Source organism: Chenopodium quinoa, unplaced genomic scaffold (genome assembly GCF_001683475.1).
Source record: "Chenopodium quinoa cultivar QQ74 unplaced genomic scaffold, ASM168347v1, whole genome shotgun sequence".
Lineage (NCBI taxonomy): Eukaryota > Viridiplantae > Streptophyta > Magnoliopsida > Caryophyllales > Amaranthaceae > Chenopodium > Chenopodium quinoa.
In genome coordinates this window covers 7,288,117-7,309,479 of record NW_018743955.1, presented here as the reverse complement: position 1 = coordinate 7,309,479, position 21,363 = coordinate 7,288,117, and the positions used below count along the sequence as shown (strand labels likewise).

At 35.0% G+C, this 21,363-nt stretch overlaps 1 protein-coding gene and 2 pseudogenes across 1 annotated transcript; 2 read left to right on the top strand and 1 right to left on the bottom strand.

Annotated features, from left to right (window-relative positions):
* LOC110689515 lies at positions 1–779 on the top strand (annotated as a pseudogene).
* Positions 780–1,446: 667 nt separating this feature from the next.
* On the top strand, positions 1,447–4,129 carry LOC110689355 (glucan endo-1,3-beta-glucosidase, acidic-like). Its single transcript, XM_021866133.1, has one exon. It carries the CDS (start codon positions 3,368–3,370, stop codon positions 3,986–3,988), a length of 621 nt encoding a protein of 206 aa, XP_021721825.1. The 5' UTR covers positions 1,447–3,367; the 3' UTR covers positions 3,989–4,129.
* Positions 4,130–13,522: 9,393 nt separating this feature from the next.
* LOC110689514 lies at positions 13,523–17,662 on the bottom strand (annotated as a pseudogene).
* Between the last annotated feature and the right edge of the window lie 3,701 nt (positions 17,663–21,363).

Below are 21,363 nucleotides of genomic sequence, written 5' to 3'. Positions count from 1 at the left end.
AAAAAAAAAAAAAAAACATTTTCTATAAATAAATTTGTTTTAAACTATTTCTATTTCATGGTATAAGGGAAGATAGAAGATAGAAGGATATAGAATCGCCAACGTGGCAATGTGGCTTATTTCTATTATAAATACCCTCCCATAACCGTCAGCAGAATCTAAGCTCACACAACTTTCTCATTTTTTTCAATCTTCCACTCTCTCTCCTCCATTTTCAAGCTCTCAACAATGGCGTCTCTGCCACACCTTGCCATCATTTTCATGGTGATTTTCTCCTCACTTTCAGTCCTCCCTGCCGCCATTGATGCTCAGTCATCAACATCAACCTTCATATTCTCTTCATCTTCAACCTCACCTTACTCCACCGCCTCTCCTCCGCCGCCATTTCCGTACTCCTCCGAAGCTCTGCGTTCGCCTGAATTTCTCTCTCCTCTCAACTCCATCACCTAAATCCTCGCCGAACTCGGCTTCACTCGTTCTCTCTGTCCTCCGCCTCGCACTCGCCGTGGCTCGGCCCTGTCACCGTCTTCGCTCCGGCGGATGCTTCGGTGCGAACTTGCTCTTCGTGCTCGCTCACTCTCCTTCTCCAGGAGCACACTGTTCCTGGCATCTATCATCTGGATTACCTCAATCAACTCATTTTCGGCACCTAAATTGAGTCGATTCTCCCCGGTCGCTGCTAAACCGTCACCTCCGTCGGAATCCGGCTCCGATTGAGCGGTTACAGCTTCCTCGCACTCGCGATGTCAGTCAATTACGACGAGCTCGTCACTTTCTAAAACATGACGATATTCGCCGTCGACGACTCGAGGAGTTCACTCCTACGCTCACGGTGTTAGGTTTCACATAATCTCTAACCAAATGCTGATCTCGAGTCTCTGCCGCCTATGACGGTGCTTCCGACGCTCGAATCCGGCGAAACTCCGATTATCACAACTCCAGGCGGCGGCTCTCCGATGAAATCACTTGTTGTCCACGGTATTGGTTCTCCATCCCCTCATCTAGGTCAAACCGTCAGTCAGTCAGTAAATTCCTTTTTCTTTATTAGACGGTCAGGATTTTCTTTATGAGTCAGTCTATTTACCATTTTACCCCTGCTTTGAAAACTTTTTTTTTCAAATTATTTATTAATTAATTATTTTATTTATTAACTTTTTTTTTTCAAGAACAATTAACTTAAAAAAAAAAAACTCTATATAAAGCAAGGGGCCCACATTATTTTAAGACACAACTCGCATTTAAAAAAAAAAACGGAAATTTCACCATATATCACTGAGTTTAAGCTTAATTCACCTTATACCACCAAAAACTTTCTAATACACCATATAACCTTCAGTTTTATGGAAATGTCACAACATGTCATTAATGACTAACGGAGGTTAACACCGTTAGTCATTAAGGTTAATAATGCCACGTGGCAGCTTGTGATTTGTTCTCTTCTAAATAATTTAATTTTAAAATAATTATTAGATTAATTATTGAAAAAATTAAAAAAAAAAGAAAAAAAATCAACCACCACCAACGTTCCCCCAGCCATCCACCACCAACGACACCCCCTGCCAGCCACCGCCAACGAACTCCCTCGCCGGTGCGGAATCCGACCAGGACCTCCGCCGGCGCTCCTCCCCTTCCCCTGAACTATCGTGCCTCCCTCGAAAACCCCATTGAATCACCTCAAAAACCCCCCTACCTCCCTCGAAAAACCGTCCCCTAAACGCCGGCCGACGTCGAAACCCCCCTCCCTCGCGTCGACAAACGAATTCGCCCTGTCCCGATGAAATCTCCACCCCATTGAACCACCACATATGCCGAAACCCTAAAACCAAAATCTAGGGTTTCGATTTTGGTGTTTTGGGGTTTCTTGGTGGTGGTTTTCGGCAAGTTTCGTGGTGAAGGTTAGAGGGGTTAATCGGGGATGGGATGGAGGTTTTCGGCCTTTTTGCGAAGGTTAGAGGGGTTAATCGGGGCTTGGATGGAGGTTTTCGGTGATTTGCGAAGGTTAGAGGGGTTTTTCGAGGCTCGATGGTGTTTTAAGGGTGGTGGTTATGGTGGTTTCGGGGGTAGGATTTGGGTCAAGTGGTGATTTTGAAGTTGGACTTAGATCGGCGGGGTGGTTGTTTGTATAGGGGGGTTCCGGCCGGCCGATTTCGGGGGTTTAGGGTGGCGGCCGACCGGTTTTAGGTTGGCCTAGGGTAACAGTTAGGGTTTCGCATGGCTTGGGGGGTGGGTGGTGGGTTTTTTTTTCATATTTTTTTTTTTTTACATATTTTTGTTTTTGTTTTAACTTTATTTATTTGGTCCAATTATTGAGTGCCACGTGGCATTATTAACCTTAATGACTAACGGTGTTAACCTCCGTTGGTCATTAATGACATGTTGTGACATTTCCATAAAACTGAAGGTTATATGGTGTATTAGAAAGTTTTTGGTGGTATACGGTGAATTAAGCTTAAAATGAGTGGTATATGGTGAAATTTCCGGAAAAAAAAAAACTGAAATATTTCTTTAAACTTCGCCTTCGCAAATCGCAACCTCCAATGACTTCACTTCCTTCACCCAGTCCATTCGGCGGCGGAGGTGGTGGCTCGAGCGGCGGCCGTGGTCGACGTTCGGGAGCTACCCCTCCAGAACCTAAACTGCCGTTTTTCGTTCTCCCTTTCTTTTATCTTCTCAAGAAGAGGAGGGACAAAGAGGAACAGAGAAAGGCTCCCGTTACAGTAAGTGTCTCTCAAACCAAGCAGTCTTTTCCTTCACTTAAACTGAATAATACTGAAATGGCGGCTGCCCGGATGAAGGAAGTCTGTATTAAGAACGGTTGTAGTCACCCCGATTCTGAGTGAAAGAGAGAAGAATTCGAATTCAAGAAATGGCTGTGAGGCGCTTGTGCCCGGTCGGTAGTGTTCTTAGCAGGGAGTGTCAGTTTGTATTTTTGATTTTATTTTTGTTTTAGGGAGTCCTCGTCGTCTGTAATTGTGGAATTCGTTGTTAATTTTGGTTGAAAACTCAGCCATTGTTAATCTTTGTTAAAACTCAGTGTAATTTTTTTATTTTTTATTTTTTTTAGGAAAAAACTCAGTGTAATTTTGTTACTCGTAAGTCGTAATAATAATGTTCTTCAGTTCTTGATCGTATTTTTAATATGTCATTTTGTTAATTCTGTACATATTATGGTTGGGTTGCTGGGAAGAGAATAGTCAATACGTACTGGTGAAGTTTTTTTTTTTTTTTATTTATTTATTTTTTATTTTTATTTTTATTTTTTTTTTTGTTACTGTCTTTGAATATAATAACTGATTAAATTTTCTGTTAATTTTTTTTTTTTTTTTTTGAGGAAAATATTTCTGTTAATTGTTCATTAGCTAATTAAATGGTGGTTTTTGTTAAAGATCCTTATTACACACCATTTGTTGTTCCTTCAATTTGGAACCTTCACCAAGCCGCGTGTGTTCTTGGGACGTCTTTTCCTCCATCTAATGGGAGTTTTAATTATGAAATTATACAACAAATGATCCCTTTGTTACAATTTTTACAACAAAATGATTCACCCTTTATGGTAAATATATACCCTTTTTTTAGTTACATTAATAACAAAAAAGATATTGGTGTAGACTATGCCCTATTTAACTCCCAAGGGTACATGTTGGATAATGAGTTGTACTATAACAACTTGTTCGATGCCACATTGGACTCGTTGGTGGCGGCTATGGAGAGGGAGGGGTTCCCTGGGGTACGAATCGTGGTGACGGAGAGAGGGTGGCCTACGGGTGGGGGCGAGGGCGCGAGCCCGGATAATGCTAGGATGTACAATGGGAATGTTGTTAGACGTGCTAGAGGAGATGTTGGGACTCCTATGAGGCCGGGTGTTGGAGTGGAGGTGTTTTTGTTTGATATGTTTGATGAAAATGAGAAGGATGGACAAGAGTACGAGAAGCATTTTGGAGTTTTTGAGCTTAATGGTATGAAGGCTTATGATGTTAGTTTTACCTAGGCTAATTAATGTAAAATGGTTTAAATGATCACTAAATTTTCATGTGTTCATATACTTGTAAAGATTTCTAGCAAGTTCATGTACTTTTTTTATCATTTATTTCTCCAACTTTATATAGAAATTAGAATGTAATTGCATCAATGCAGTATGTCACAACAATATATTATTTGCAAAGAAGTACCTCCGTTTTTAAATACTTGCTTCATTTTTTTATGCGCAAAATTTTAGGAGAAATTGTAGAAAGTAATAAAATATGGAGGTAGTTGGGTAGTGGAGAGGATAAAAAATTATAAAAAACACAAGTAGTGGAAGAATAGGAGGAGATGGAGTATTATGTTGGGTCCACTAAATGTGAGAAATGAGTAAAGACTAAATATGGTCCCTAAACTATCGTATTTGTGCCATTTTAGTCCCTCTAAACTATTTTGTTCCTTTTTAGTCCCTCAACCACCTTCTTTGGTGTTTGTAGCCAAAAGTTGAGGGACTTTGATGACTAGGCAAGAGTTTAGGGACCATGACTCATTTTTTTTTTCTTTTTATTTTCCTTAAGAATTTATTAAAAAAATGAATCTTTTTTTCCCCTTAAGTATCTCGTTTTGCGTAACAAAAATGTATCGATTTGTGGGAAACTGTAAATATGAGACACTTACGTTATTTTTTGCTAATTCTGAGCTCAATTCGGGCTCTTAAGGGCTAAAGTGACCCCTAAAACCTTAAATGAAGATTTTTCAACATGTAAACCGATGAAAAAATCGAATCGGGCTACAATTTACAATTTATACAAACTTTTGGGCTGCAATTTGCAAAAAAAATTTTAAATGACTGCAATTTGCAAAATATGAACTTTAAATGGCTGCAATTTGCAAATTTTCCTTTAATAGATGAACAAATTATTTGATGATGAGCATATTCTTAAGGGGTAAGGAAACTATTTCAGAGTTTGACGTGGACAATTTATTTAAGGGAGATTTTTTTGTAAAAAAAAAAAACTATTTATGAGAGAGGTAGTTGTATATAATTTTTAGGGGTGAGCAAATTCTTTATTGGTGACTTGGTGAGCAATATTTTATGAGTTAGGTAATTGAATATGAATTTTTAGTATGAGCAAATTATTTAATGGTGACCAAATTAAGAGTGAACGAAATATTTTAGATTTATTAGATTACTAGATGAAGCCCGTGCATTTGTTTGAATTTTTAATTTTTTTAAATGTGCTAAAATTTGTTACTGATACATATTTAGATAAAATTTCTAATGTCAAAAGATAATATTTTACATTTAATTAATTTAAACGTAAAAATATCATTCACCAATTTTGCTTGCTTGACATTTGAATTAATTAATTCTAAAATAAATTAATAATCTCTTAATGGGATTTGTTAAACATCGCCCACAAATCTCTACATGAAGCCCACAATTATTTTTACTTTGACTCTTTTGCCCTTTTTCTAATTTTTACCGAAACCGTAATTCACTCTCACGAAGAATGTGGAGCTGGAGTGGATTGCCGAGGGACACCGGAGAGCCGTCATCGTCGCCGGAAAGCGAGATAATCCGGGGAAAAAATTAAGAAAAGTAGGGGTGGCATATGATCAGGACGCCGCCACCATGGCGGTGGCGTCTGTCCGGGACGCCGCAACCGTGGAAGTGGCGCCTGGCAAGGACGCCGCCACCACGGTTGTGGCGTCCTGGCCAGACGCCGCCACCATGGCTAAGGCGTCCTGGCCAGACGCCGCCACCATGGCTGTGGCGTCCTGGCCAGACGCCACCCCTACTTTTTGATTTTTTTTTTTTTTTTTTGTAATTTTATTTAAACTTTTTGTAATTTTATTTAAACTTTTTGTTTTTTTGTTTTTTTTTGTGGTTTTTTAACTTTGTTAAATTTGAAATTAAATATGTGTTAATAAGTTCAAAAAAAAATTGTTTTAATTTGAAATTATGTTTTAAATATGTGTTAATAAAATTATATTTAATTTTGTATGTGTAAATTATATATAGAAATGAAATTTACAAATAAAAATTTTACATAATGTAAAAAATTTAAACACTATTTATTAACACAAAAAATTACCACATACAAAAAAATTAACACATATGAAAAATTAACACATAAAACAAAAAAAATTAAACATTAACACAAAAAATTCTGATTTTCAAAAAAAAAAATATATATATATATTAGAAAAAAAACATTAACACATAAAACAAAAATATTAAACATTAACAAAAGAATTCTGATTTTCCAAAAAAAAAAAAAAAAAAAAAGTGGTGGGGCGCCTGGCCAGGACGCCCAGCCCCTGGTGGTGGCGTCTGCTCCGGCCGCCGGAACCAGGGGGCTGGCGTCTGACCTGGACGCCCAGCGACTGCGGTGGCGCCTCTGGAAAACGCCACAACCGTGGCTAGGCGTCCAGGTCAGACGCCAGCCCCCTGGTTCCGGCGGCCGGAGCAGACGCCACCACCAGGGGCTGGGCGTCCTGGCCAGGCGCCCCACCACTTCTGGTTTTTTTTTTTAATTTTTTTTTTTAAAAAAAAACCCTGCCACCGTGAGCCGTCCTTCCCTCAGCCGCTGTGGCCGCCAAGTCCTTACCTTGCCGCCTCGACATTGCCGTATTTTCGGGTTATTAGAGTGTGGGTATGGGTTAGATTTTTTTATTTTAGGTTTAGGGTAAGGTAAATTCAAGGGATTTGTTAAACATCGCCCGCAAATCTCCACATAAAGCCCACAAATTAGACATGGTTTGACAATTTTGCCCATTTCTAAAATCGTACCCAAAGTGAACAAATCTCGATCTAACAAATGTGGAGTCGTACTGGGTTGCCCAGGGAGGCCGGAGAGGCGAGGGTCGCCGGAGATACGTCGTCTTCGACGGAAAACGAGGTGGCGCCTAGTTTGGACGCCGGAACCATGGCAAGGACGTCCAGGCAAGGCGCCACAACCAGTGCACTGGCTTCCAGGCCAGACGCCACAACCAGTGCACTGGCGTCTAGCCCAGGCGCCTCAACCAGTGCACTGGCGTCCAGGCAAGGCGCCACCACCAGTGCACTGGCGTCTGGTTTGGACGCCGCCCTTACTTTTTAATTTTTTTTTTTTTTTTGCCTTTTTTTTTTATTTTTTTAAATTATGTTTATTAAATTTATGTTTTGATTTAGGATGTGGAAATTTATGTTTTTTATTTGATTTTATAAAAAATATATATACTAGACTTATAAAAAATAACACATAAAATTAATAAATATTAAAAAAAAAATCAAACACATTAAAAAAAAAAATTAGAAAAATTTTCTGATTTTCCAAAAAAAAAAAAATTAAAAAAAATTAAGGCTTTATGTGGAGATTTGCGGGCGATGTTTAGCAATCCACTATTTAATTTGTTACAACTAAAATTTATAATCTTTCTCCCGTTCATCAATCTTCTGAAAATGAGGAGGGACAAACAGCAAGAAAGAATGGCTCCGGTTAAAGTCAGTGCATTTCCAAACCAGCAGTCGTTTTCCTTTCTTAAGGTTGTTAAACCGCCTGAAATGACTGTCGTGGTGAAGCGGGTGTATGATTTACACTATGCTTTCATAATAATAATATGGAAAATTTGTCAATTACTACCGCAAGTTAATATTACTTTGTAAATTACTACCGCAAATTAAAAAAGTTGTGAATTACTACCGCAAAAAATTTTAAGATGTTGCGATTACTACCAAACCCCCATTAAACCCAACTATGACGTCATTATATCACTTTAACCCATGGTTAAAGCCCTTAACCATGATGTCATTATATCCCTAATCCATTTTCTTTTTTTGGGGGGCTGGTTAAAGCCCTTAACTCTGATCAAACACGAGTTAAAGGAATATAATGACGTCATAGTTGGGTTTAATGGGGGTTTGGTAGTAATCGCAACATCTTAAAATTTTTTGCGGTAGTAATTCACAACTTTTTAAATTTGCGGTAGTAATTTACAAAGTGGTATTAACTTGCGATAGTAATTGGCAAATTACTGCAATAATATACTCGTTAGTATGTATTTTGGGTTGTCCTTATCTCTTCTATTTGTATATGATTTACACTATGCTTTTCTTTTTTAATTTTTGTTTACATGCGTATTAAAATCTTTTAAAATTTAATTTTTGTTACTGTATTTTTTTATTTATTTTTTTAATTAATTATTCTTCAGTCTTGTTTTTGGGCAAGAATATAAATGATTAATTAATAAATTTTTTATTATTATTACTTTTAATTAATATTATAATTATAAACAAAGACTGCATATGGCAGCAATCCAGTGGTGGTTACTCATCAACGCCTTTGATCATGTTTTTTTTTTTCATGCTAATAATAATTGACCTGATTTAGCTCTACTCTATTGATGTCGTTTTAATAGAATTAGTCGCGCCGTTTTGTTTCGACAAAGCACACCAAAAAAATTGCCAAGGTCAAATTATCATCCAACAAAGCACACCAAAAAATAAAATGATACCATCTTTATTGGAGTATGTACTATGTAGTCATATATGGTCAATTTATTGGAATGTACAATAACTAATTTTTTTTTTGACAAGAAGAAAAGGATTTCATTTAGGGATGTCAATGGGGCGGTGGGCGGATGTTGGCCTTCCCATCCCCATCCCCACCTAATATTATCATCCCCATCCCCATCCCCGCGGCGGGGCCAATTTTCATCCCCATCCCCGCCCCACCGGGCACAACTCCAAAATCATCCCTGCCCCATCTCCCACTTGGATATTCATCCCCACCTAATCCCCACCAAAGACCCGCCTAATCCCCACCCAAGATCCACCTAATATCAGTATCTCAAACACACAATCTTACATAATTAATGCGAATTATAAAATAAAACATTCTATACACATTTTTGTGTTATAATATAAGTGTCGTACAAAGTATTATAATTAATATTGTATTTCATGTAATTATTTTATAAATAGAATAAAAGTATGTAATTTTGCTTTAAAAAGATATATAGATGTGGGTATGAGGTGGGGATGGGGCGGGTACAAAGTGGGGCGGGGCGGGGATTGAGCGGGAACAACTTAAAATCCACCCCCGCTCCATCATCCATGGCGGGTATGGTTTTTATCCCCATCCCCGCCCCACCACCCGCCAAACCGAGATCCATCCTCGCCCCATTGGGGCGGGTCTCCTACTTGACCTGCCCCACTGACATCCCTAATTTCATTAATGAAACCAAACGGCATTTACAAACAATTCCGAGGAATTCCAATATAAATACAATTCACCTTAGAACTAATTACATCGCATATTCGATCAACGATCGCCTTTATAAAAATCTTCATCCGAAGTAATACAATCTGTGAGTTAGCTCTAATTCGGCTTGAGATCCACATATGAATAGTTGTTTGGGTGAAAAAATTCATATGGCGTTCTAGACACTTTTGGAGACTATGAAACTCATAATGATGTGATGTAATCCCCTGTATTTTTAAATATATTATAAAGGAAATTATATTTTATTTATAATATTTATTTGTATTTTTCCGGAATTTAATTTCAAAAGTTTCAATTTTTAATTTGGGTCGAAAATTATTTTGGTACAAATTTCTTATACATACATTCATTCTATAATTCATGTCTAAGCAATCAAAGCCTAACCCACTTTACTTTTCTAATTGGCCCATTAATTTTATGAGGCCCAATCTTACTATTTACCCTACACCACTCTCTCTCCTATAAATACCCCATACATCCCCAAAATTTTCCCCACACAAAAGGTTAGTCTAATTTTCTTTCTCCTTTATTTTTTTTCTTTTATTTTTCTTTCTTTCTTTTCTTTCCTTTTTTTTTTCCTCCTTTCCTACGTGAGTTTCACTACTCACCACCATTGCTGCCACCTCCAACTGCCGCCTGCTGCTGCCACACCGCCGCCCGCCGTCGACGACCCACCGTCGGCCCAGCCGTGGCTCACCGTGGCTGCCCCCTTTCCTCCTCCTTTGTTTTAATTTTGCTTAGAATTGATTTAATTGTTTTGGGGTTTTGATTTTGTAGTATAAAGATTATATTTTTAGTATTAAAATCATGTTTTTGATAGCTTAAACCTATAATTTCAGATTTTAATTGTGTTATATATTTTCAGATTTTATAATTTATAAACCTAGGGTTTTAATTTAATCAAATTGGGATTTTAGGGTTCTAATGAGCAATTAACTTGGGGCTTTTGTTCCTATTGTATTTATAATGATTAATTAACCATAAAAACATGTTTTTAATGGAGTTTTAAGGACTTTTAATCTAAATTATATTGCTGGAAATTTGGTTCAATAATATTAATTTATTGTTGTTGCTTGTTTTCTAGGAAGTGATTATTTCTTAGGAGACTTTTAATTGATTAAAAGTGGCACAAATGATTGTTTATACGAGATACGTACATGTCTACTTCGTTGTAAGTAGTATCATGTTTAGGTACCAAAGAAAAGAACTTAGTTTCATGATTAGAGAACACTTGGATGAAAATTGTTTGGTTATACATATAATTAATTCATGTGCTTATGTTTATGAGACATACTTTGGTGAATTGATTATGTTTGTATGGAATTATGAATGCAAACATGTTGAATTATATTGGATTAATTGTTTGTATGGAATGTTGATACAAGCATAATTTTATTGGATTGGTTTGTTAACCACATTTGGATTATTAAAGGATTGAAATTGAATGGTTTAAGTGGAATGAATTTATTAATTATTCCACAAGATTGTTATTTATTTTATTTATTAATCAAGCATGACTTGTTAGTATGTTGAGTAAAAATGGATTAAATCGAAATGGCTAGGTGGGTTGACTATGTTCAACAATTTTGGATAATTTGGAAGTTTAATGGAATTAAAGGTCAATTTGTTATGTGATTGTAACGTAAAGTCTACTTGAATGAGTCGGCTATTAAATTAAAATTGTAATCACGTAAAGTGAAACATGGATGAGCAATAAAACTCTAGAAAGCGTGCACTTCTAGAGTATTGACAATTATGGGTTGGGGCACTACGTGAAAAAACGCATTTGGCACCGGTTCAAACCCGGCCTAAGGCCCCAAAAATGTCCAATTTTTTTTTTTTTTTTTTTTCACTTACCAATAAAATCAACTGAAAAAAAAAATAACAATTCACAACAAAAATCGAATTGGTTTCAGTATATATAATCCAAAATTTACAATACATAATGAAATCCAAAATTTACAATATATAATGAAATCCAAAATTACAATATAGATCAATTACAACTAACATTATAAATAAATTAAAAAAATTACATTATAAATCATAAAAAAAATTACAACATGAACATATCAATATTCTTGCATAATCTGTACACACTAATTAAAACAGAAAAAAAAAAATCAATTGGTAAAAATAAGCTTAAGAATATATAAAAATTATCAAAAAATTGGAAAATTATCAAAAACGAAAAAAAAACCAAAATTATCAAAATATAAAATATAAAACAGAAATTGAAATTGAAATATAAAAAATTATCAAAAACGAAAAAAAAATTCAAAATTATCAAAATATAAAATATAAAACAGAAATTGAAATTGAAATATAAAAAATTATCAAAAACGAAAAAAAAACCAAAATTGAAATCGAAAAAAGAAACCAAAAATTCGAAAAAAAAATGAAAATCGGAAAAAAAAAAAAAAAAAAACAAATACGAAAAAAAATAGGAAAAAAACCAAAATCCAAAGTAAAAGGCAAATTAAAATCGAAACCCTAAAAACGAAATCCAAAATAAAAACCAAACTCGAAAACCAAAATCAAAATCAAAAACAAAAAAAAACAAAATTGAAATCGAAAAAAAGAAACTAAAAATTCGAAAAAAACAAAATCAAAATCGGAAAAAAAAAAAATCAAATACGAAAAACAAATAGGAAAAAAAAACCAAAATCCAAAATAAAAGGCAAATTAAAATCGAAACCCTAAAAATGAAATCCAAAATAAAAACCAAAATCGAAAACCAAAATCAAAAACAAAATCAAAATCAAAAACCGAGATTGGTGAATCGAAAACAAAACCAAAATTGGTGAATAAAAAAAAACAATTAAAATCGAAAAAAAAAGCCAGAACTTGAAAAAAAAATCCCAAAAATTGCTGTTGATGTTGATGCCGGTGGTGGTGCTCGAACTTTTTGTTGGTGGCGGCGGCTGTTGTTGCGCTAATGAGAGGAGATCGAGCTTTGTGGTGGTCCTCGAGCTTTGGTTGCTGCATATATATGAGAGGAGATCGAAGGGAGTTGAAAGACTAAAGAAGAACGAATAGAGAGAGAGAGAGAGGGGAAATCGAAGGAGATGAAAGAAGAAAGAAGAACGAAGAGAGAGAGAGAGAGGAGAAAGAAGGAGGAGAGAGAAGGAGAGGAGATGAAATGGGGGAATGGAGGCGGAGAGAAGGAGGAGAGATAAGGAGATCGAAGCTTATAAGGGTTTTAGGGTTTTAATGTTCCGGTTTTTCCTAAAAACCTTGGACCGGTTCAGTGGCACCGGTTCAAACCGGTGCCCTTTGTATTTTTGGCACCGGTTTGATCTGAACTGGTGCGATTACTCTTGGTCTAAAATCCCGGCGGTTTTTGGCACCGATTTGGTCTGAACCGGTGCCATTTGGGGGTTGCCTTTTTGTATTTTTCTACTAGTGGGGTACACGGTGGTAGCCTGTGGCTTTTCGAGGAATTGTTTGATCAACATGTCCTTTTCTCTTTTGGTATTTACATTTTATTTTATAATGAAAGTTAGATGGGATCCTAGACTAACTTTGTGAGAATGGAGTCGCGCCCATTCTTGCATCGCGCTAAACTTTTTATTTCAAATGGTCATTTGGGACCAAAATGTTTTGGTGGATTGAACAACCTCGTCTATTGCTTACTCCAAATTAAATTAGTTAATTAAATATAAATAGTCAAGTGTTTAGAATTGGTCAGAAAGTATGTTGAGTCAATTAAATTGTTTAAGTGTGGAGTCTTGATTAATGAATTCGAGTTGTGTGTTTATTTACTTTAATTAGTTGAGCATGCTAGGTTTTGTGCGTTGTAGCTTGTATGTACTCAGTTTTGCTAATTGCGTGCTTTTGTGTGTGTTTTCTTTTGGTCATGGCCTTCGCCTTTCAATGATCCTGTGATGATCCAATTATTACATTTGTATTATTGGGGAGCAGTATTGCACAGGTTAGCTTGATGATGTGAAGTTCGGGGATTTGACATACGCGTTGTCAAGGGATTGGTGTGATTGAGAGTATTCGTTCTTTGTGTTGAACTTATTTATGTTTTACTATTTTAATTATGTTTTGGGATTTTGAATATTGGTTTGGTTTTAAATAAGGGCCTTTATGGTTCCAATTTGTAAGCTTTGGCTTATTCGTTTTCTAAACTGTGTTATTTTAAAGACTTATGTTTGGTTTTCCGCTGCAATACTTTGATAAAGCCTTAACGTTTTAACACGTGGCGGTAACATGCCAATGGTTCTCCTATATTTTTATTTAAAGTAAGTGGTTTGGAAAAGGGAGAATTATTGGGGTGTTACATGTGATCCTTTATTGAAAACAATTAAAAAGTTTTTTGGGGCTTACCACCGGTAAAAACACCGATGAAAGCCCCTACAAAAATTTACAATTGAGAACAGAAGAAAAGAGATGGAAGAGAAAGAGAGAGAAGGAGAAGATTGGAGGAAAACCTTCAAAAAAAGTACAGAAAATCTAGCAATGGAGGCTAGAAAAACTCTCCCAAGGGAAAAACCATAGAGGGAACCAAAAAACCCTCCTAAAGAGAAAACTTAGAGGGAACCTCTCTATAATAATATTTTACAATAACTAAATATGGAGTAAGTAATGTTCAAAACTATTTACAGAAACAAAAATAAAAAATAAAAGCTGTTAGAGATATGATATCATCAGTATCAGAAAATATATTCCAAAAGTAAAATGAACACTAGCAGCTGGTATCCAAGATTCACCTCCAATAAAATTTCCCAAAAAAATTTTAGAAATTTGATCAACGGTAGTAATAATCTTGTAACCTTTCCATTTGACTCTTTTACTTGTTAAAGATCCTGGCCCAAAATTGTTGTACTCAGCGTAGAACAACGTATTAAGTGCAAAATTACTATTCCATTGTAGCCAACCAACAAGACTAATAAGGCTATCAATAAAGCTCCCCACGACGACGGTACGTGAATATTGTTCCCATGGTCGTCCTAGGAATGATGCAATGACCGGTTTAAGGTCAGGTGAAGCCGTGATGCGCGAATTTTGTATGATAATGCCTGTGTTTTGGTTAGGGTCAGTTCTTCCTTGGGCTGTCACGGTATTATTTTGTGAGGCTAGAGGTTTTCTAACGATTATGTTACATTTTTGGAATATTGAGGCCGCATTACCAAATATAGAGTCTATTGTACCGTAGATGTTACATTCTCTATAGAATTGTCTTTGTGAGTGTGCAAAGAGTGTGTCTTGGTATCCTTCGAAACTACATTGGTGGAAGACTGAGTGGTCGGAGCCTACTCGGAGTGCCACTGCTTGGTTGTTTTGAGGTCCGGCGGTGTTACGGAATGTTATTCCACGAGCTACGAATCCGTCTCCCATCACAGCTGAAAGTTATGATCAGTTGACATATGTTAAAGAATTTTAAGTACATGGTAAAGATACTCGTACAAAAATGAATTAGTTAAGAGGCGAAGTCAGACTTAATTGTTAAGAAGGCTAAACAATCATAACAAATTAACAAGTGGATTAGTGGGGCTTGACCAACAGTTTAAAACTAAATAAAATTTATTAAGGCCCTGTTTGGGAGAAAGCTGAAAGCTGAAGCTGATTGAGTTAGCTGATTTTGACTAGCTGATTTTTTTAACTGATTTGACTAACTTATTGTATTAACTGATTATATAAAAGTGTTTGGTAAATAGCTGATAGCTTAAAGGTGATTGAGTATGTGAAATGACCAATAAGCTAATGGTGGGGTAGGTAGTTTAGATAGGATTTTAAATTAAATGAGGTTATAAGTGTCATTTCACAATAATTAATGAATAAGCTAATTGAAAAAGCTCCTAAAATGAGCTTTTTCAAAAAGAGCTTATTTAGTGGAATAAGCCCTTTCAATAAGCTTACTACCAAACACTTGTATTAGCTTGTTTGACTAGTCAATCAGTTAAAGTTAGTCAAATAAGCTAATATACCCTCAATAAGCTTACTACCAAACAGGTCCTAAGGCTTTTGGGCCTTCTAGGGAGGGGAACAAGGCATGCTTTGGCCCAAGCCTCCGTAGTGATCAATTTTTATGAGGAGAAAGAATGAAAGATAAGAGTACAAAAACAAAACTAACACTACGTAGTGGGCAAACTTAACGTATACGAATGTTACTTTGATCTTTGACATATACAATAGTTAAAGTACTTCGTAAGATTTGGACATTTCTTTAAGTAAGATAGACAAAGATAAGGCCCTGTTTGGTAATTAGCGGTTAGCTGATTGATAAGAGCTAGTTGTATTAGTTGGTTTGACTAGCTGGTTGTATTAGCTGTTTTGACTAGCTGATTGGTAAGAGCTTATTATGTAGAGTTATTTGGTAAAATTAGCTGATTAGTTGTAATTGTTTGTTAGTTGAACACATGAAATGACAATTTAGGACATTGGCATTTTTTTTATTTGTAAATAATAATACCATTGCAAACTATAATACCATATATGTATCCTAAAAAAAAAGTTACATTTTTACAAAGCATTTTATATGGTTCCATAATTGAGAAATTAAAAAAAATAAAAAATAAATTTAAAAAAAAAAACACTTACTTAATACAATTATACAAGCAATTGGAGAAATTGGAAGATGCTTAATAGTGGGCTATTTTAATTTCCACACGCCGTCAGACCTTCAGTAGCTTCATGGAGGAAAGGAGAAATGCTTTGGTAAAAAAAAAACGGCTGGAATGCTTCATGGTTGAATAGTTTTAGGGTAAGAATTTGGGAGGGTAAAAATGTCATTTGACTTTTATTATTCAATCAGCTAACTCAAAAAGCTCTAATTTTTAGCTTTTTACAAATTAGCTGATTTGCCCCAATCAGTTCATTTAAAAAGCTTTTTTACCAAACACCCAAAATAGATGATTGGAGTAGTCAAACCTCTAACTTGGTCAAATAAGCTCTTTTATGGTCAAAACTCTAATTACCAAACATCCCCATATTCTTTTTCCGTTTTAGAGTAGTTGGCACAATTTGACTTTTGACATTATTCACAAACTCCTCTTTGAGTAGTCTTTGTGGATTATAAATAAGAAAAAATCATATAGTTATGTGGCGTGTGTGATCTTGTTATATTAATCTCAAATTGTAGTTTCAAAATATCAGCTTTCTATATTGGTTGCTTATTGATACTATAATTAGCATAATTTATGATTAAATTTATTTATTGAAAAACATGATAAAATAGAAATGTGTCTATATTGGATATGAGAAAGTATAGCAAAGAGGTTCATCGATCAATTTCTTACCAACAGTTGCCGAGTAGAAAATCGTGAAGCCTCACGAATAGTCTTAAAATCTCCCGACCCATCTTGAGCCACCACTAGGTTTGCCGTTGTTGATTAGAAGCTTGCAATAGGTTCGTCTAGTGACCCATGTAGGAAACCCTAGCTTGTATGATTGTGTTTTAGGGACGGTGTTATTGTGCATGGCTAAGCTATTGCTAATCAACTTAAAAAATTTGTATGTGATTTTTAGGGGTGAGCAAATTATGAAATAACTACCTCGAAAACATATAAACAAATTATTTAAAGGTGATAAATTTATATAGGGGTGACAAATTTAAGGTAATTATATATTGGCCCTGTTTGGTAGTTAGCTTATTGGGGGTATATTAGCTTATTTGACTAACTTTAGCTGATTGACTAGTCAAACAAGCTAATATAAGTGTTTGGTAGTAAGCTTATTGAAAGAGCTTATTCCACTAAATAAGCTATTTTTGAAAAAGCTCATTTTAGAAGCTTTTTCAATTAGCTTATTCATTAATTATTGTGAAATGATACTTATAACCTCATTTAATTTAAAATCCTATCTAAACTACCTACCCCACAATTAGCTTATTGGTCATTTCACATACTCAATCACCTTTAAGCTATCAGCTATTTATCAAACACTTTTATATAATCAGTTAATACAATAAGTTAGTCAAATCAGTTAATTAAATCAGCTAGTCAAAATTAGCTAACTCAATCAGCTTCAGCTTTCAGCTTTCAGCTTTCTTCCAAACAGGGCCATTATTTTTAAGAGTGAACAAATAATTTAGAGATGAGTAGACTATTGAGGGGCTAACAATTTATTGACGGGTTAGCAATTAATTTTACGGGTGAGATAATTGTATACCATTTATATCGGTGAAAAACTAATTTAAGGGTGAGCAAACCATTTAGAGGTAAGGAAAATTGTATACAATTTTTAGGGGTAGATAAATTATTTAAGGATGAGCAAATATATATTTAAATCGATATGGTGTCAAAAAAGTTCACGCGTACGAATAGGTGTTTGTCAAGCCATATTAAGTAGGGTCGGTGTGACTAAGACGCTCACGCTCAAATTATTGTTGCCCAAAGCAAATATATACACTCATAATAATTTTGATATGCATAAAGAAAAAACATCGGAACTCTTACATCACAGTTAACAAGCATGTTTTCCATCACGTTTTGCCAATTAGAGCGCGCACATGCAGGAGTCCAAAACTAGTAACTATAAGTAATGAAACTACAAAATCAAGAATAAATAAGACGGAAGAACACTAAATCAACAAAGCTAAATTATGAGTACTAAGAACACATAATGTTAAAATCATTAAACTAAAGTCAACCTCTACTTTAATTCAATAAACTAAGGGTCTGTTCTCATACTGAATTCAGCTGAACTGAACTGAAATGAATATTTTATAAGAAAAGAAAATTAAAAGTTGAACTAAATTGAACTTATTAGAGATGAACTGAACTGAACTGAATTGAAAATAATTATACAAGAACAGGCCCTAAGAACTATCGAAAGATATTAGATATGAATAATTGTGCTAGTAAACTAATGAAAAAGTTTTTTGTTCAAACATAAGTTTACTGTATTTACATAATGAGAAAATCTCTAGAGAGAGAAAGGTCCTAGTGAGAGAAACTCTCTAAAACTCCATCTCTAAATAACAACAGCATAGTTCACTCCTAACTTTTCCTTTTCAAGTTTCTATCTACTCTTCACTGTTCTTCGTCTTTTTTTTCGACAGAAATAATCATGTCTTATTATATCAGCACAGTCACATTTGTTTATCCCCATATAATTTGGTGCAGACAGCTCCTCTCCTTCGCAATGTTATGATGATTCGCTTATTAATTGGGACTGCTGCGTGATAGGACGGAGTTGGGATGCTAGACATTTCACTATCCCTCTGGTTCAAAAGTTAATTATGCGATTTTGGCATCTGCGTGCCCCCGTTCGAGTGTTTACTTATGGTACTGACCTGATATTCTGTTGCGAAACTCCTGAGGAAGCTGATGAATTAGCTGCTCGGGGTTGGGTTCATCTTAAAGGGAGCTTGGTAGTGTTACGAAGACTTCGAGAGGACGCTGTTCCCATGAATATGAACTTGCATCTAGTGGAGTTATGGGTGGGTGTGGAGGGTCTTCCGTTTCGGTATTCCACTCCGACAGTAGCAGCGAGTGTTCTTTCTCATGTTGGAGAAATCGTTATGTTGGATGACAATACTGGTCAGTTTCCTGTTCCTTGTCCTCGCGTTAAATTGTGAGTCCATCTAGGCGCATAGGGACTATTTACAAAGATTGTAAATAGGAGGGCATATCTGTAATTTCGGCTGCAATATGTTTTCTTTTATTTAAAGTCTTGACTTTATTGTTGACCCCGTTATTGTTTGAATTGTAACGGGAAAGTTGAAAAGTTGGAGTATTCACCTTTTGCTTCATTCTCTCTCTTTGTCATTTAATTTTTTCTCTCTCTTCTTACTTAGTTGCTTCTCTCTCTTAAGTTCTTTGGTTTCTTCTCCTCTTTCGTCCTCCGTCGTTTGCGCTTCAAGTGCTTCTTTAGAGCATACCATCGGTTGTTGTTAGTTGAAGTGAAGTGGTGAATTCCTATCTTTCTAGGTAAGTCGTTCAATTGTGCATTTTGCATGGTTTGTGTAATTTGTGTTGGTGTTTAACGTGGTCGATGGTAGGGTTTGAGTTAGTATGAATTTGCGTATGCGATTGTTTTTCATGTAATTGTTGGTGAAATTGAGCCGAATTTAATGTTTGTTCCGATTTATACCTTTTTATTTTGGGAATTGCAGGTCATTTAGGGTTTGTGCTTAGTTTCCGCTAATGTCAATTGTAATTGTGGCGAAATTGTTTAGTATAAAATGGTTTTTTAGTGTTATTACCTTCGAACTCTGGGAAAAGCTGATCATCTAGGGTTTGTGATTAGGTTTAACTCAAAAAAATTAAAGTGTGTTGTGGATCTTAGTTGGATGCGTATTACACTCTGTTATTTAGTTATTCATGCATGAGGAGGTTGAGTTTATATATCGAATGAATGTTGAGTATGCTGCTAAAATATGGGCTTCTTAGTAGGGTAATGATGTCCACCCTTTATTCTAGACCTCAGCTGTTTGGAATTACTTTTTTAGAGGTATTGGTTAATTTAGGACGAATTCAGTGTGTAAATGAAGGTTATTGATTCCATTGGTTGTGTAAAAATGGATGAGTAATTAAGTGCGTGTGGCAGGATTGGATAATGACTAAGAGGAAATCTGAAGCCGGTGGAAGTGGTGTTGTTCGTAGAAAGGATGTGGTGAGTTGATGTGTTTGTGTTGATTGTATTTTTTGTTTGTTTACGGTTTATGTGTACTTAATTGCTGTACATGTCTGTAATTTTTTGGGTTGTAGGGGAAATCAGTGAATGTGAATGATGGGGTTAAACCCAAAGGTGCTAATAAAGGCAAGAAGAAGGTTAATGTTGATTCTGATGCAGATCCTGATTTTGAGAAAGAGGAATTGGGGGATACCAATAGTGGGGAGGGCTCTGAAGAGCAACAATATGATGAAGAGGATGATGAAGATGCATCATATGAGGGAGACGGTGGTGAGGGTGGGGAAGAAGAGGATGATACTCCTCCTTCTGGTCTACCAAATGACAAGCTGCAAGAACTCTGTTTGCAGTTGCTGCAGGAACGCCTTCAAAAAGGAAAGAGGAAGGGTGGCAAATCAGTAAACAAAATAGCAAAAAAGTCGAAGGTAATGGTTGTGATTCTTGTTGTGTGCATGGTATTTTGTCAATATTGTGAAGTTAATTTCATTCATGGTAAAAATCCTTGTTTTTTTTTCAGAAAAACTAACCAAGGTGAGTTAGTGAAGGAGGAAGAGCTGGTTGTTAAAACCCAGTCTAGACTTCATAGATTATACCTTGTAAATTAATTTTGTTTAATTTTTTTTTTATATAGTTATCTAAAAATGAATAGATTTGTTTTCTACTTATTTAATCTTTAGATTATATTATTTTTAATCTTTAGATTATATTATATATATTCTGTTTTTAAATTATATTTTTCTATGTATGGAATATCATAAATCAACTACCCTACTTTATCATCTATTAAATTAATTAAATTCTCAAAAAAAAAAAAAATCTATTCTTTTGCTTTATATCCAAAAACGTTTATGTTAATGTATGTAATATCATTGTGCTAAATCAACCTACTTTATCATCTATTAATTAAATTCTCAAAAAAAGTCTATCTTTTGTTGAAAAATTTGTGTTATCTTTTTAATTTACTTATCTATGTTAACTTACAAAAATTATCTAATTTATTTTAATTTATAATAATGCTTGAATATAAACTCTCAAATCATATTTGTTAATTTTGCTTATGTGGCAATTGATTTTTTTAATTCTAAAATAAACTGAAAATCTATTTTTTCATTGGTCGAAATAATGACTTTGCTTATGTAGCGCTCCAATTGCTCTTGAAAAATGCCTACTTTATTTATATATATTAGATTTAGTGCATGTGCTATCTGTTTTTGAAATAGTGGTTACATAATAAGTAAATTTCAGCACAGTTTATTTATGCTTTTCGTTTTTTTGCTGTTTAGTTTTGACCAATCACGTATAACATATTTGTCTTCTAGATACATGATAATATGATATATATTATTCGAGTTTTAGAACTCAGAATTTTTGTAAAAACGGAGAAAATAAAGGATAGAAAATGTAGAGAAAAGAATTGAGAATTTTTATTATGTGAAAGATTATTACATCATACAAGCTAATGAGCTATTTATATTGTCATTACATAACAGAATCTCTAACAAACTATTAGACATCACTAAAAGCGTGGGAATACAAATTGTAACAGAAT

Coding starts and splice junctions, on each gene's coding strand:
- LOC110689355 (XM_021866133.1), top strand. CDS start 3,368: ATGGTGGTTTTTGTTAAAGATCCTTATTACACACCATTTGTTGTTCCT.